Genomic DNA, 14,019 nt, shown 5'->3' on the forward strand with positions numbered 1-14,019 from the left:
GCCTGCCCGGCGCCTGAGTGCGTCTTCCAGAGCTTCTGCTGGTGGAGGTGGTGATCTGAGCATGCCCAGGCCTCTGACCTCCCTCCCAAGTCTATCTTTGGCTAGTTTTGTAGTAAATAGATTATATGTGTGTCATGCTTGCCACCCTGAAGGATGCAGCTTCTGGATTTTTCTCTTTCAAATACGTCCTGTCTTCTTCCCTTCCCTGACTCCAATTCTCATACCCAAAGTGAGTGGCGAGGGGTCTGTGGGGCTGCAGAGCCAGGATGGGCGAGGCAGGACGGCTCTCCTGGGGCCGTGGAGGGGAAGTAGTGATGCCCGAGACCCCGACTGAGGGCCGGTGGCCTGGACCATGGGAGCTACCAGGGTTCTGTTGAGGGAACTTGGACCCATCCCCGGTGTTCCTCAGGAAGGCTGGGATCGGAGTGTGCTTTTCTCCTGACCCTCCAGCCCTTTCTTCCCCCAAACAGAGTGACCAGCTCTTATTAATTCTCTCCTCCGTGTTCCGCTGTGTCTTAGCCTCTGAGGATTCTGGAACCGTCTTTTCCAGATGTGGGAACTAGAGACTGTCCAGTGAGCACCTTCAAGCTGGAAGGTGTTATTGGTGCCTTAGGAGAAGGTCGATGTTCGTGGAAGGTCCGTAAGGGGGGACCTCGGGCCTGGGTAGGGGCATAGCGTAGGGGAGGGCAGGGGGATCTTCCTTGTTGCTCTTTTTATCCCTAGGGATTTTTATTTTGAGTATCTCAGAGCTTTGGAGGGGGACATAGATCATTGTCCCTTCATCATGCCTGGAGGAGAAATTATCCTGATGTCAGGAAAGTCTCAGCAAGAAAAGGGACATCACTCAGGATTATGTCAGCTTCAGGAACTCCTTTAAATGCATTTTTTCGGTCATGTAGGAGACAATGCAGATAGTCTTAAACATTAATAATCACAATAATTTCATTATGATCCAAATCCCAAGTGGAGAGTGGGGACTCATGCATAGGCCATGGGCGTACCACTGGGAGCTTATTTGGCTTCCCAAAGCATCTGGCACGCACGCTGAGGACAGCCTTTGGATACCTGTCGCCTCAACCGCAGGGGACCATAAACTCGAAAGCTCACATTGTAAGAGATTAGGTTATTCTCACAACTGCTTCGTTACAGTGCTGACAAACGTGCAAACTGCTGAGGCCAGGGTCGGGAGAGCGGAGGGGTCTGTGTGATTTATTAAGTGCGCAGGGTGCTGGCTGCTTGGCGTGACACGTGTTCTTGGCCACAACACAAAGAAAATGGGGCTGGAAACGTTCTGCTTGGGCCATGTGATGGGGCAGACGTTACCCCCAGGGGTGCTTCTCTGTCCGCCCCGTCCCTTGTGGGGGATGGTAGGGTGGTGGGCTGTCACCAAGGGTTTGGGAAGAGGGTCACGGATTCTGCATCCTGAGGACTGGAGGGGGGAGAGGGAAGTAGCTTTCTCCTGGGGGCAGATCTACCAGAGCGGCCAGCGCCGAGCAGGAGCTGGGCTCGGGGCAGAGGGCTGCCAGGCCAGGCTTCCCTGCCGCCTGGCTCCACGAGCACCCTCGTCCACCTGTACCTGAGGCCTCAGCTGCCTCTGTTTTGTGGACACTTCCTGTTCTGCCTTCATGACACACTGGCCGTGGGCCCAGAGGAGACGTGTGTGAAAGCACTTTTAAAACTATAGAGTTGCAGGAATAGCTTTCATTGTTGTTTCATAGTAACTGGGGCTGTCTCAGAGGCTGCACGGTCAGCTCCCCCTGTCCACAGGGGAGACCCTGGAAGGACTCTTTTTCTTACATTTCTAATCTGTTGTGGACCAATTCTTTTGTCAATACAGTAACAATGAATTATCAGAAAAATGAAACAAAAAAGCAATGAGATACAAAATATGAGCCCCCATCCCATTTTTATTGCGTGCAACAGACATGATATTATTCTGTCACATTGCCGTAAGATTTCCTAAACACTTTCTCTCAGTTTCTGTACTTGTGGCGTCACAGACTGGTCCTAGCCTGGGGACTGCTCTTTGAGGAGCTATGCCCTCAGCTGAAGATCGCCTCTCCTCCTTCACGGTGTCCCTCAGAGTCCATCGCATGCCCAGAAGTTCCTGTTTGGAAATGCTGGGGGACAGGGAAGGCGCCCCTCTCTTTCTGACTTGTCCCAGACTGCGCCAGCTTACAGCAGAGGGTTTCTGGTCCACTCCACAGGCTGCAGACTCTGTCCGGCCACTGTGCAAAGGTCCCCTGGCATGGGAACAAGGAGGGCAGGGTCCTTTTGCAATGTGGTCAACTTATGGGAAATGGTTGGGGGAGAAGCCACGGGAAAAAGGCATGGTGTTGGAATCCCACACTTCCAGGTGTGAGCCCTGGCTCCTGACAGCTACTTAGCTGAGTGGCAAGTCACTTAAAATCTTGATGTCTTAATTTTCTGACCTGTAAAATTGGGTTGGAAGGGCTGCTGGGAAGACTGGAGATTGGGAGGTGCTTAGCAAGTGGTGGTTTGATGGCCGCTGTTATAATAAGTTCATGGAGGGACACCCTGAATCCTGGTATGAACAGTGATGCTACAGGGAGGAACTTTCCAGACCCCAGTGTTCACATTCTGAGACCCACTGGATCAATAAAGTGAGGGGGTTGCACTAGAAGACTTCTAAGTCTTTTTCTCTAGTTTGGAAATTCTTCAGTGAACTTTCTGCCTGAAGCATCCAGTCCTTTAAGTTAGAATATTACTGGCTTCCACCACTGGGTGGCAGAAAAGCACAACCGGCCGCCCGGCTCAACCCCCAGGCGTGCCGGGAGTCTGGTGGAGGAGAAGGGACCCTGGGGACTCTTGGCACCCGCTGTTTCAACCCCTTCTCTCACACAGGAGACTGGGAAACAGAACCACTTCAAGGCTCTGAAGCTGTATAGTGGAGACTCTGGTCCCTGACTCCAGAAAGGGCTCCTTCAGTGCTCCGGGTCTCCCTGTGGGAGGCCAGGCCGCCCAGGCCTCTGAGAATGTGCTGTCCTGTCTGTGGGTGCTGACTTGGCCTCTGAAACCTGTGTTTCCCAAACTGCCACCAGCTCTGCTGGTATCAGGAACCTCTGGGCAGCTGAGAGGTGTGTTCACGTCCCTGGTCTTTGGGTGCCCAGGTTTCTCACCCTCCATGTGAGGACTGAAGGGCTTCGGCACTGCTCCTTAAACTCCAGGGCCTGGGTTCTGGGCCCAGCCAGACAGGCCTCACATGTGAGCATCGTAAATCCTATGAGATGTAATTTTAAAAGGCCCAAGGAGGCCGGGTGTGGTGGCTCTCTCCTGTAATCCTAGCACTCTGGGAGGCCCAGGCAGGCGGATTGCTTGAGGTCAGGAGTTTGAAACCAGCCTGAGCAAGAGTGAGATCCCGTCTCTACTATAAATAGAAAGAAATTAATTGGCCAACTAATATATATAGAAAAAATTAGCTGGGCATGGTGGCGCATGCCTGTAGTCCCAGCTACTCGGGAGGCTGAGGCAGCAGGATCGCTTGAGCCCAGGAGTTTGAGGTTGCTGTGAGCTAGGCTGACGCCACGGCACTCACTCTAGCTTGGGCAACAAAGCGAGACTCTGTCTCAAAATAATAATAATAAATAAATAAAATAAAAGCCCCAAGGAAGCCCTCCTGTCTCAAAACTATCTCCTGCATGTTTCGATATTTGCCACCTCATCAGACTTACTGAAATACAAGAATAGATTTTCACTTTGGTTAAGGAGCAAAAGCTTACAAAAGCTTTACAACTTCATAAATCCTCACAGGAAGAGTCATCGCCCCTTCGTGTGAGTTATTTACTCGGACAGCTTTCCTCCCGGCAAGCCTCTGGTGGAAATCAGCTGTGTTGGGCTGGGAGTGTTAATGGAGCAGGAGAATAAACAGGGGCAGATGGAAGGCAGAAAGATTTTGGAGAATGAGTTAGTATGGTGTCCATGCATGGGGCAGGGGGGGAATGGGGCCTCTTCAGAGAAGAGTAACAAAACCAACTTTTTTCTACTTTGTAGTTTTTCTTGGCACCAACCAAGACCTGGCACCATGCTCTGGGCTGGAGCCTTCTCACTCTAGGTGTCTTGAGTTGATGAGCAATGTGACGGCTATTTCTGCCATGTTTTCTTCTGAAGTCTTCAAGGGACATTCATATACTTTATTGTAGTATCCTTCTGGTGTCCCAAAGGGACAAACACTAGGCGGAGATGGTTCTCTTCATTTTTATCGGGAGGTTTCCGTGGCTTGCCACAGCATTCTCCAGGGGCTGCTGAGCTGGCCTGCCCGCTTACCCGCGCAGCTCATCGGCACCCTGTTCGCGCCTGCAGTCTGCCTTTAGTCCCATGAATTTCTGTCTCCGTGAGTTTCCTGAATGCTTTGGGGTTCCCTGGGTGATCTTAGCTGGGCCGTTGCTACTTGATCTTCTCTTGCAAGTCAGCTCACGCTGTGGACTGGAAACCCTTTCCTCTCCTTTGAGGTTGTCTTTTGTCTCCTTTCCAGTTCGAACCTACAGATCTAACCCTGCGCCACTGTCGTCTTCAAAGTAGCCCGCATTTAATGTCCAGGTCCTATTTTAATGCTGTAACCCATCCACTAATAGTCTCCTCTTGTGGGCACCAGTCAGGGCCGGGAGCGGCCGTGTGGTTTGCCCGGAGCGCCGGGAAGGCGCGGCTGCGAGGGCGGCAGTGCTCTCGCAGGGCCCAGCCCGGACCTCAGTGTCCTGTCCTTTGGAAGGGGCTTCTGTAGATCCACACCTGGGCGGAGGGAGGGACTCCTTGAGCCATGGAGGTGTGGGAGTTTTTGTGGATATGTTGAACATGCTGGAGAGAGGTAAAAACATGCAGCTTGCAGACCAAGAGGCCCAGAGCCCTCAAGCTAGCCTGCCTGCAGGTGAGGGCAGCTCAGGTGTGTTCTGCAGAGGTGAGGCGAGCGGGGCTCAGTTTTCTGGATTCCACCCTATCATCCTGCCTGGCTTCTGTCTCCCGTACGGTTTTGGTGACGAGGCTTATCATCTGGTCTCTGTTAAGGATAGGGTGAGCGCTGGACGGCACCCCAGGGCTCTCCAGGCCATGTGTCAGTCATTCCTACAGTAGCCACTAGGTGGCAGGCCTGGGACCTCGGTCAGAGCTGCTGGTGGGGGCTGGGGACAATATGGGGATGGACTCTAACTGTGACAGAGCCTTTGAAGGTTCCAGCAGGGAGAGGTTTTCAGTCCATTCCTACTCCTACCAAGCTGTCACCTCCCCTGCTGGGTGGCTAAGCTCATTGTCTTCCAAGAATAGCAGTTCCAGGAGGAAAGTGCGACCAAGAATGTGGCCGCTCTGCATCTGCCTTGCTCTGTGCTCTCCTGCCCTGTCAGTTGGGCTTTGAGGCGGTATTAGGTTGGGTAGTGGAGGCTATTCTCCTCTGCGCCCCCCCCCTGCAACACATGCACACACATGCACACACACACACACACGCTTACATGCACACACAAACGCACATGCATGCTCACACACAATTTTAGCCGGGTCCGTGGCACGAAAGCCCCAGGATTGCCCTGTTCCAGGCTTAGTTTGCTATGTCTGGCTCCAAGCCCTGGGAGCTCAGGCTTGTGTGACTGGGTCACCTGGAGCCTAAGCTGTCCCCACCAGGGGCTTCTCACCCCTCTAGTAGCTCTGGAACCAAGGTACCATGGTCCTGTCACCTGGAGGTGACCCAGGCCCCTTTGAGAACACCCAAGGCTGGGCCATGCCAGAACGGACACCCAGGGACACCCCTGAGTTCTCACAGTGGGTTTGGCCAACTCTGGCCAATGGCTCCTGGTTCTTTCTTTCGCTCTGGCCCCAGCAGACCTGAGGAGTATGACATGCTCATATACGTGACTTCCTGAGGGCTGGAGGACAGGGAAGTAGGACATACCCCATGGAGAGTGTATCAGAATATCAGGGCCCTGGGGAGGAGGGGCTCGTGTGGCTCCGAGAAGCGCCCAGACTCTGCTTATGTGCAGGACTCAGCTCCCTCCTCCAGAGCATTAAGTGCATATTAATTTTATTCAACATAGTGTCTGTTTTCTTTACTTATAAACATAATACATGCGCACTAAGGAATGTTTGGGAAAAAAATTAAAAACCAAAAAAGAAAATAAAATCCTCCTCCCCTTCCCAGCCCACCACCTGGAGGCAAGTTGTGTGTTTCCTTCTAGCCTCTTTTGAAATATATATAAATTTGGAACCATATGTATATATAGTTTTGTTTCTTATTTTAAAAACTAACAGTGTAATTATTTCACACATCATTTAGGATCCTTACAAAGGGCCATTGTCACTGCACCATAGGACAGCGGCAACTGGGGACTCCTTGATGGGTTGGATCATTTTCCTGTGGTTGAGCACTTGATTGTTTCCATTCTTTCTTTTTGCAGTGATAAAAAATTCTCCATTAACCTTTGTCTGTAACTCTATGTATGTCCTTTGGAGAAATCCTTCGTGAGGAATGGCTGGATTTAAGGGTCTGCACATTTCAGGGCCTCTGACTTGTTCGGAAAGGTGTCACACGCAGGTTACGGCCCCCAGAGGGGCGAGGGGCGGAGGGCAGCCGTGTTGTCCGCTGATAGGCAGGAGCTGTGCAGACGGGGGTTCGTGTCTGCCAAGCCCCGGCCTGGGCGTGGGCTCCCTGTCCGGTCCTGGCCTGTGGCAGAAACTGTCCCCTGCTAGTTCCTTGCTGGGCTCACTGGGAGGCTCAAGTCCCAGGTGACTTCCCCAGTGGGGCCCTCAGGACTTGTGGGTTCTCTTCCCTTAGGTTCGGCATGAAAACAGGTGTGTGGCCCTGGAAAGGTGTCCCTGCTTCCATCAGGGCAAGGAGTACGCCCCGGGAGAAACGGTGACGATGGACTGCAACACCTGGTGAGGCTCCGCCAGGGGCTCCCCTGTGGGAGGGGGGCGGAGGTGGCCACGGGACCTCCCTCGCTTGACCCCGGCACCCTGTGGGAACCTGATTACTCTTTTCCTATCCTCTGTGCCTTTGTTTCTCTGTCTGTAAAATGGGGAGAGTCTTTATCATCATCTGTGCTCATCCTGTGGAAACAGTAGCCTGCAGGTTAGTAAGGTGGAGCGTCCCTTACCGGAATGCTCAGGACCGGAAATATTTCAAGTTTTGAATTTTTTTGTATTGTGGACTATTTGTATATACATAATGAGATATCTTGGGGGTGGGACTCAAGTCTAAACACAAAATTTATTTATATTTCATATATACCTTATACACATAGCCTGAAGGTAATTTTATACAGTATTTTTAATAATTTTGTGCATGAGACAGTTTGTGTACGTTGAGCTGTTAGAAAGCAAAGGTGTCACTGTCTCGGCCACCCATGTGGCATCATGTTGGTGCTCAAACAGTTTTGGACTTTGGAATATTTTGCATTTTGGATTTTCGGATTAGGGATACTCATCTGGTGTTTCTGTTCAGGGAGACAGGCCCTGGGGAAGGTAAGGACCTCGCCCAAGTCAGTCATTGCGTGTGTCACCACGCTGCCAGTGGGCATGGGTCTGGAGGTCCTTTCCTTGCAGGCCGTGCCTGCGCCGGCAGGCTGAAGTGTGCCTGCAGGGGCATGGTTCGAGCAGGGGCTTGGTGGGGGTGGCTGGTTCCCCCGTCCCTTCTCCTTGGCCGCCCTTCACATCACCCTCGCCCTGCCCACTCAGCCTGCCGGTGACTTCTGGGCTGTGCACCGCCTCGGAAAGCAGCCCAAGGGCAGTGGCAGGAAGGCTGTCTCGTGGGCCTGAGGTCTGAGCTCACCACCTCTGCCGCACATGTGGGCTTCCTGATGTCAGCTCTGGTCCTGGTGGTGGTGGGACGGGGCCTGTGGCAGCCGGCAAATCCCTACAGATTTAAACATGTTGCTGCACACAAAACCTCTCCTGGCAGAAGTTCATGGTTGCCACTGTTTTCCAGACACAGGATTTTCCTGCTGTTCTGTCTTGTTTTTCCTGTTAGCCTCGGGGGATTCAAACTCAATGTGTCTGTTTCCTAGAGACCCCGTGGCCTGTCTCAGGTAGACTCGTGGTGTCTAGTGACGCTGAGCTTTAGTAGGATCTGGGCCTCCTGCCCGGCTGCCTGGATCACTTTGGACAACCTCTTCCCTTCTTTGCCTCAGTTTCCCCCTTGTCACTGGAGAGCACCATGGCTTTCCTCTGTCCTGCTGGGCTCTGCTGGGCCTGTGAGGTCTGTGCTCCTGAGGCTACAAATCCTCAACTTCTTGAGGTTCCCTGGCGGGTTGGGAGCGTTCTGTGTCCCCTCATGGTCTCCACTGCCCGGACGAGCCCCTCAGACCAGGTGCACAGCCAGCCAGCCTCGCCACTGCTGTTCCCAGTGTCTGTCGGGACCGGAAGTGGAACTGCACAGAACACGTGTGCGACGGCACGTGCTCCGCTCTGGGCATGGCCCACTACCTCACCTTCGACGGGCTCAAGTACATGTTCCCCGGGGAGTGCCAGTATGTTCTGGCGCAGGTGAGTAGGGGAGGCCTGGGAAGGAAGCTGTGTCTGCCTAGGAGGGCGCGGGGGGTGCTGACCGCAGTTGGGGGTTTCCGGGCGGGCTCCTGCCATCCTGTCTGTAGAGAGGGCTGTGGGCTCTGCTTTCTCCTGGAGTGATTTTCCGGCCCCTCATAGAACGGCCTGAAGAGGGCAGGGGCTCAGAACTCCAAGCGGTTGTCCGTTTTCCTTCTGCTCACCTGGAGACTCACCTGTGGGAACAAGACAGAGCGCGTTGGTTGATTAGGCTTGTTCAGGGAGAAAGGCCGCCATCAGTCCCGAAGAGCACCGACCTGGAATGAGACAGGCATGGGCTCCCGCTGGTAGGCGGGCGCGGTCAGGCTGCAGGCGCGGGCGGCTCGGCTGGGCAGCCCCCTCCCCGCACACCCTGCGCACGCAGCGATGGCGGCCGCACTGGGGGAGGCGCCTGGAGGCCCTGGGCGCTCCCCGCCTCTGGCCCTGTTGGGTTCTCCACCACTCTTACTGCCGTCCGGGAACAATTCAGAGTGGGAGGGGCGAGCAGGGAGCACAGAAAGTCAACCCGCCAGCCAGCCCCCCGCCTCCTCCTGCTGCCCAGCTTCCTGCAGATTCTGTTCCTGGTTGGCACCAAGTGGTGAGCAAGGAGGTAGGAGTGCTTTCCCACGAGAGGCGAGGCGCAGCTTTAAACAAATGTGACCTCCCTCTCTCCACTCCCGAGGGGAGCGCCGGCGGGCCCGGTGTGGTCTGAAGGGACCGGCCTAGCGCAGAGCCGCTGAGGCGGTGCGGGTGCCTGTGGGCCTGCGGAGCGCGCCGGCGTGCCTGCGTGTGGGTGTGTGTGTGGGGGGGTGTGTATGGGTGTGTGTGTATGGGTGTGTGTGTATGGGTGTGTGTATGGGTGTGTGTATGGGTGTGTGTATGGGTGTGTGTATGGGTGTGTGTATGTGTCTGTGTGTGTGTGTGTGGGTGTGTGTATGGGTGTGTGTATGGGTGTGTGTATGGGTGTGTGTATGTGTCTGTGTGTGTGTGTATGGGTGTGTGTATGGGTGTGTGTGTATGGGTGTGTGTGTATGGGTGTGTGTATGGGTGTGTGTATGGGTGTGTGTATGGGTGTGTGTATGTGTCTGTGTGTGTGTGTGTGTGGGTGTGTGTATGGGTGTGTGTATGGGTGTGTGTATGTGTCTGTGTGTGTGTATGGGTGTGTGTATGGGTGTGTGTGTATGGGTGTGTGTGTATGGGTGTGTGTATGGGTGTGTGTATGGGTGTGTGTATGGGTGTGTGTATGTGTCTGTGTGTGTGTGTGGGTGTGTGTGTATGGGTGTGTGTATGGGTGTGTGTATGGGTGTGTGTGTATGGGTGTGTGTATGGGTGTGTGTATGGGTGTGTGTATGGGTGTGTGTGTATGGGTGTGTGTGTATGGGTGTGTGTATGGGTGTGTGTATGGGTGTGTGTATGGGTGTGTGTGTATGGGTGTGTGTGTATGGGTGTGTGTATGGGTGTGTGTGTGTATGGGTGTGTGTGTATTTGGGTGTATGTGTGTATGGGTGTGTGTGTATAGGTGTATGTATGTGTGCATGGGGGTTGTGTGTATGGGTGTGTGTGTATGAGCATATGTGTGTATGGGCATATGTGTGTATTTGGGTGTATGTGTGTATGGGTGTGTGTGTATGGGTATGTGTGTATGGGTGTATGTGTGTATGGGTGTGTGTGTATGGGCATATGTGTGTGTGGGTGTATATGTGTATGGGTGTGTGTGTATGGGTGTATGTGTGTATGTGTATGTGTATGAGTGTGTGCATGGGTGTGTGTATGAGTGTTATATGTGCATCAGAAAGGTAAGTGATTTACTCAATTACCCAGTCAGTGGCAGAAGCAGGATTCACACCTGGTTGCATGTTTTCCCACCGTAGCACAGTGCTAGCCACTATGGGGGAGGTATTTGCCAGGAAGTGTCCCCTTTTGCTTCATTTTCTATGCAATTAATAAACAAGGACCAGAGTTCCTCATCCTCTCTACTCAGCTACAGCTGGTAGCTCAGCAGAGCTGTGTCAAACCGTCCCTGGTTATTCTTCTGGGCCAGCAGTCAAGAGGGATTCACCTAGAATTTGGAGCCACAAGATGCTGTGTGGTCAGACTGTCCTGGTCAGACTGGTTACCTGTGTGGGACCAGGAACTAACAGGCTGTAGGCAGGGGCTCTGGGCCTGATGTGTCCATCAGAGCAGGCCACATGCCACTTTCTCTGTCCCTGGCCCTCTCCTCCTCCCCACCTTGTGCTTATCACCACCCCACCCCACCCACTGTGGACACCTGGTTGAGGGGTCGTGGCCCAGACGACACACCTGAGGGCATTTACCTGGGCATGTCCCTCCTTCTGCCTCCCAGCACACGCGCAGGCACACCCATGGACACAACAGCACCCTGTAACACGTATTCAAAGGCCTGTGATGATGAGATGCAATCTTCTGGTCGGGTGAGGTAGCAGGGGTGGCATTTCTGTCTCTTCACCCCTCTTTCTCCAGGATTACTGCGGCAGTAACCCGGGGACCTTTCGGGTCCTGGTGGGGAATGAGGGGTGCGGCTCCCCCTCGGTGAAATGCAAGAAGCGGGTCACCATCCTGGTGGCGGGAGGAGAGATCGAGCTGTTCGATGGGGAGGTAAGTGCCAGTGTCACCTCTGCCCTAGCGTCCTCCTCTGTGCTTGTGCCGGCTTATTAAGAGCGTTTATCAGGCGCTTGCTTAGAGCTCGTGTGGATGGGGTGATGCGCAGCCGTTAAAGAGAATGACCTGGACGTGCCATTTTACGGGAACGAGTGGCAGAGCCATAGGGACGACACAGCCCCCCTTAGCGAAGGTGTAGACGGTGCGTGGAGGAGGGTGTGCAGGTGTGTCTGCACGCACGTGGGGAGAAGGGGCACTGACCTCTGGCGCTGGGCGGGGGCGGGACATAGGTATGTGTTGAAGTGACGGCGTTATGGGAGATTTTTACTTCTTTTATGTTTTTTCAGTTCTTTTGGGAGAAATATTTTTAAAGGAGGTTTGAAAGAGGAGTAAACAGATTCAGTCCCTGTGCACTGAGGGCTTAGGAAGTGGTTCTCAGAGGGGCCATCGCTAGGCTGCAATGTGGCCCAGCTGCTCTGTCTACATGTAGTGCTAGAGGGACCAGCATGTGGCTGACACCTGCCCTGGTGCCTTCATTGTCTCCCGTGCCCGGGCCTGCACCCCTGCCTTCTGGCACGCACGCACCCACCCCCGACGTCAGGGCGCGGCAGGCGAATCCCTCTCCATTATGGAAGAAAACTGTTGGGCAGGCGTGGCCTGTTGCATGAGTCACAGCGTCCGAGCCACGTCACGGGACAGCTGTGCGTAGGACAGAGGACATGGCGGCACAGAGCGGGGGGTGTGCCCCGCGGGAGGGACAGATTCCACGTGTGCCTCGTGCTGCGTGTGGCGTGTCACTAACAGGAGGACCTCTGCAAAGAGGTGGCGGCGGCGCTTAGCTCAGCCTCAGCGTGACAGATGAGAGTGGCTGGGCTCCGGGATGGACCTGGAGCGTGTGGCGCCGCAGTGACTGGCCGAGTCAGGGCCCGCGGCCCAGTCCTTCTGGAGCCGACACGGGGTTCCCGCCTCCGGCGCCCAGCTCCCGGCCTGCGCGCCCTCCAGCTGCACTGGGACTGCAGCAGCGCGGGCAGGGCAGGAGGCGGGGCGCGGGGGAGGTGAGCGTCCAGTGCTCGTCTCTGTAAAGGAATAGATTCCTGAAACAAGGGCCTAGAGATGCTTAAAGTCACTGCCACGTTGAGCACCTGTCTCGGGGACCACCGTATTTTATGACTGACCGTCAAAAAAGCACTTTTTGTGAAGTGAGGGCTGGTTTTCTGCTTGTTGGCGTCATTGTATTTTAGTCTCATAGTTGCGACTTCACTGCGCCTCTCTGATCATCCCTTGCTCACGTGTTCCTGAGCGTGGAAGGGGAGGTGGGCACAGAAATGTCCGGGTGTGGTGCTGGCCCTGCGGGGCGATGGTGTGAGCCGTCGGAGGGGCGGCGCCCTTGCTCGTGGGCAGGGGAGACCCGGGCAGGTGTGGCGCGGGGCCGCTCTGGCTGTCGAGTCTGTCCTTCAGCGCCCGCTTTGCTGCCCTGTCTCCCTGCAGGTGAACGTGAAGAGGCCCATGGAGGATGAGACTCACTTTGAGGTGGTGGAGTCCGGCCGCTACGTCATCCTGCTGCTGGGCAAGGCACTCTCCGTGGTCTGGGACCGCCACCTGGCCATCTCTGTGGTCCTGAAGCAGACATACCAGGTTGGTGGCTTTCCTGCGTCCTCGTCCTCTTGCCTGGGACTTGTCCTTTGGACTTTCTTCAGCTCCCCGAGTAGCACCCCATGGCCTCTCCCGCCGTCTCGGGGGAAGGCGGTCCTTTGGTCCAGCCCCCTGCCCTGCACGTAGAGCCGCAACTCAAGGCTGAGAGTTAGCCTGGAGATCTGGCCTGCCCGCGTGTGGCAAGGATGGACTGGCCTTGCTAGGCACGCGGTTTATTTCCACAAAAGAAGGAAGTAAAAGATTAGGCAGTGCTAGTTTTTCTTTAGGTTTCTTAACCTAAAGTCGTGAATTAATCCTGCACAATATAATTATAATACTGCCAAGTATTCTGGGGTGTTGCCTTACCATTGAGCCGTAGGCCAGCACATTTTGTTATCTAGTTTGTTGGGACTTTTATGATTTTGCTAAGTGGCATGTATGTGACCAGCAGCTCTGTCCACTGTGGGGGCTGATTTAGTCTTGGCAGGAATGGCCTCCCCGGCGTCTGTGACAATGCCATCTGCTTGCAGGTGGTGCATGCCAGCAGGGGGTGCCCTCACTTCTCTGTGGCAGCCCATTGCATTTCTGGAAAGCATTAACAATTCACTCATTCATTTCTTCAGCAAATACTTACTAAGTTTCTATTATGTGACAAGCACTCTCCTAGCCACTGTGGATACAGCAGAGGAAAAATCAGATATATATAGGTGTGTGTGTGTGTATATATATACACACACATACATATATATATATATGTATGTATGTATATACATACCTCCCTTGGCCCTTGTGTCAGTTCTCTGTTGCTGCTGTAACACATTGACACAAACTTAGTGGCTTAAACAAGAACACAAAGTTATCATCTTACGGTTCTGGTGGTCCCAACCCTAAAGTCAGTGGCAGAGCTTCGCTCCTCCCAAAGGCTCTGGGAGAGGATCCCTATCCTAGCCCTTTCCAGATTCCAGAGCCCGCCTGCGTTCCTGAGCTTGTGGCCCATCCTCGTGTTCACAGCCAGCAGCATAGCGCCTTCCAGTCTCTCTCGTTGCTTCTACCTGTCAGGTCTCCTTCCACACTCTGACCCTCCTGCCGTCCTCTTATCAGACCCTGTGAGGACACTGGGCCACCAGATAATCCAGGACAGCGTCCCCGCCTCAAGATCTTAATTAACCTGACCACATCACAGAGTTCCTTTTGCCACGGGAGGCGATATATTCCCCGTTCTGGGGGTTAGGATGTGGACATCTTTAAGGG

At 54.1% G+C, this 14,019-nt stretch overlaps 1 protein-coding gene across 1 annotated transcript in view; it reads left to right on the forward strand.

Moving 5' to 3' along the window:
• VWF (von Willebrand factor) overlaps nt 1-14,019 on the forward strand; it is a 147,147-nt gene that overhangs the window by 63,347 nt on the left and 69,781 nt on the right. Inside the window, exons 19-22 of the mRNA XM_012760580.2 lie at nt 6,773-6,876; nt 8,343-8,481; nt 10,999-11,133; nt 12,625-12,771. Of these exons, the coding sequence (XP_012616034.2) occupies nt 6,773-6,876; nt 8,343-8,481; nt 10,999-11,133; nt 12,625-12,771 (525 nt within the window). The remainder of the gene's footprint in view (nt 1-6,772; nt 6,877-8,342; nt 8,482-10,998; nt 11,134-12,624; nt 12,772-14,019) is intronic.

Source organism: Microcebus murinus, chromosome 10 (genome assembly GCF_040939455.1).
Source record: "Microcebus murinus isolate Inina chromosome 10, M.murinus_Inina_mat1.0, whole genome shotgun sequence".
Taxonomy (NCBI): domain Eukaryota; kingdom Metazoa; phylum Chordata; class Mammalia; order Primates; family Cheirogaleidae; genus Microcebus; species Microcebus murinus.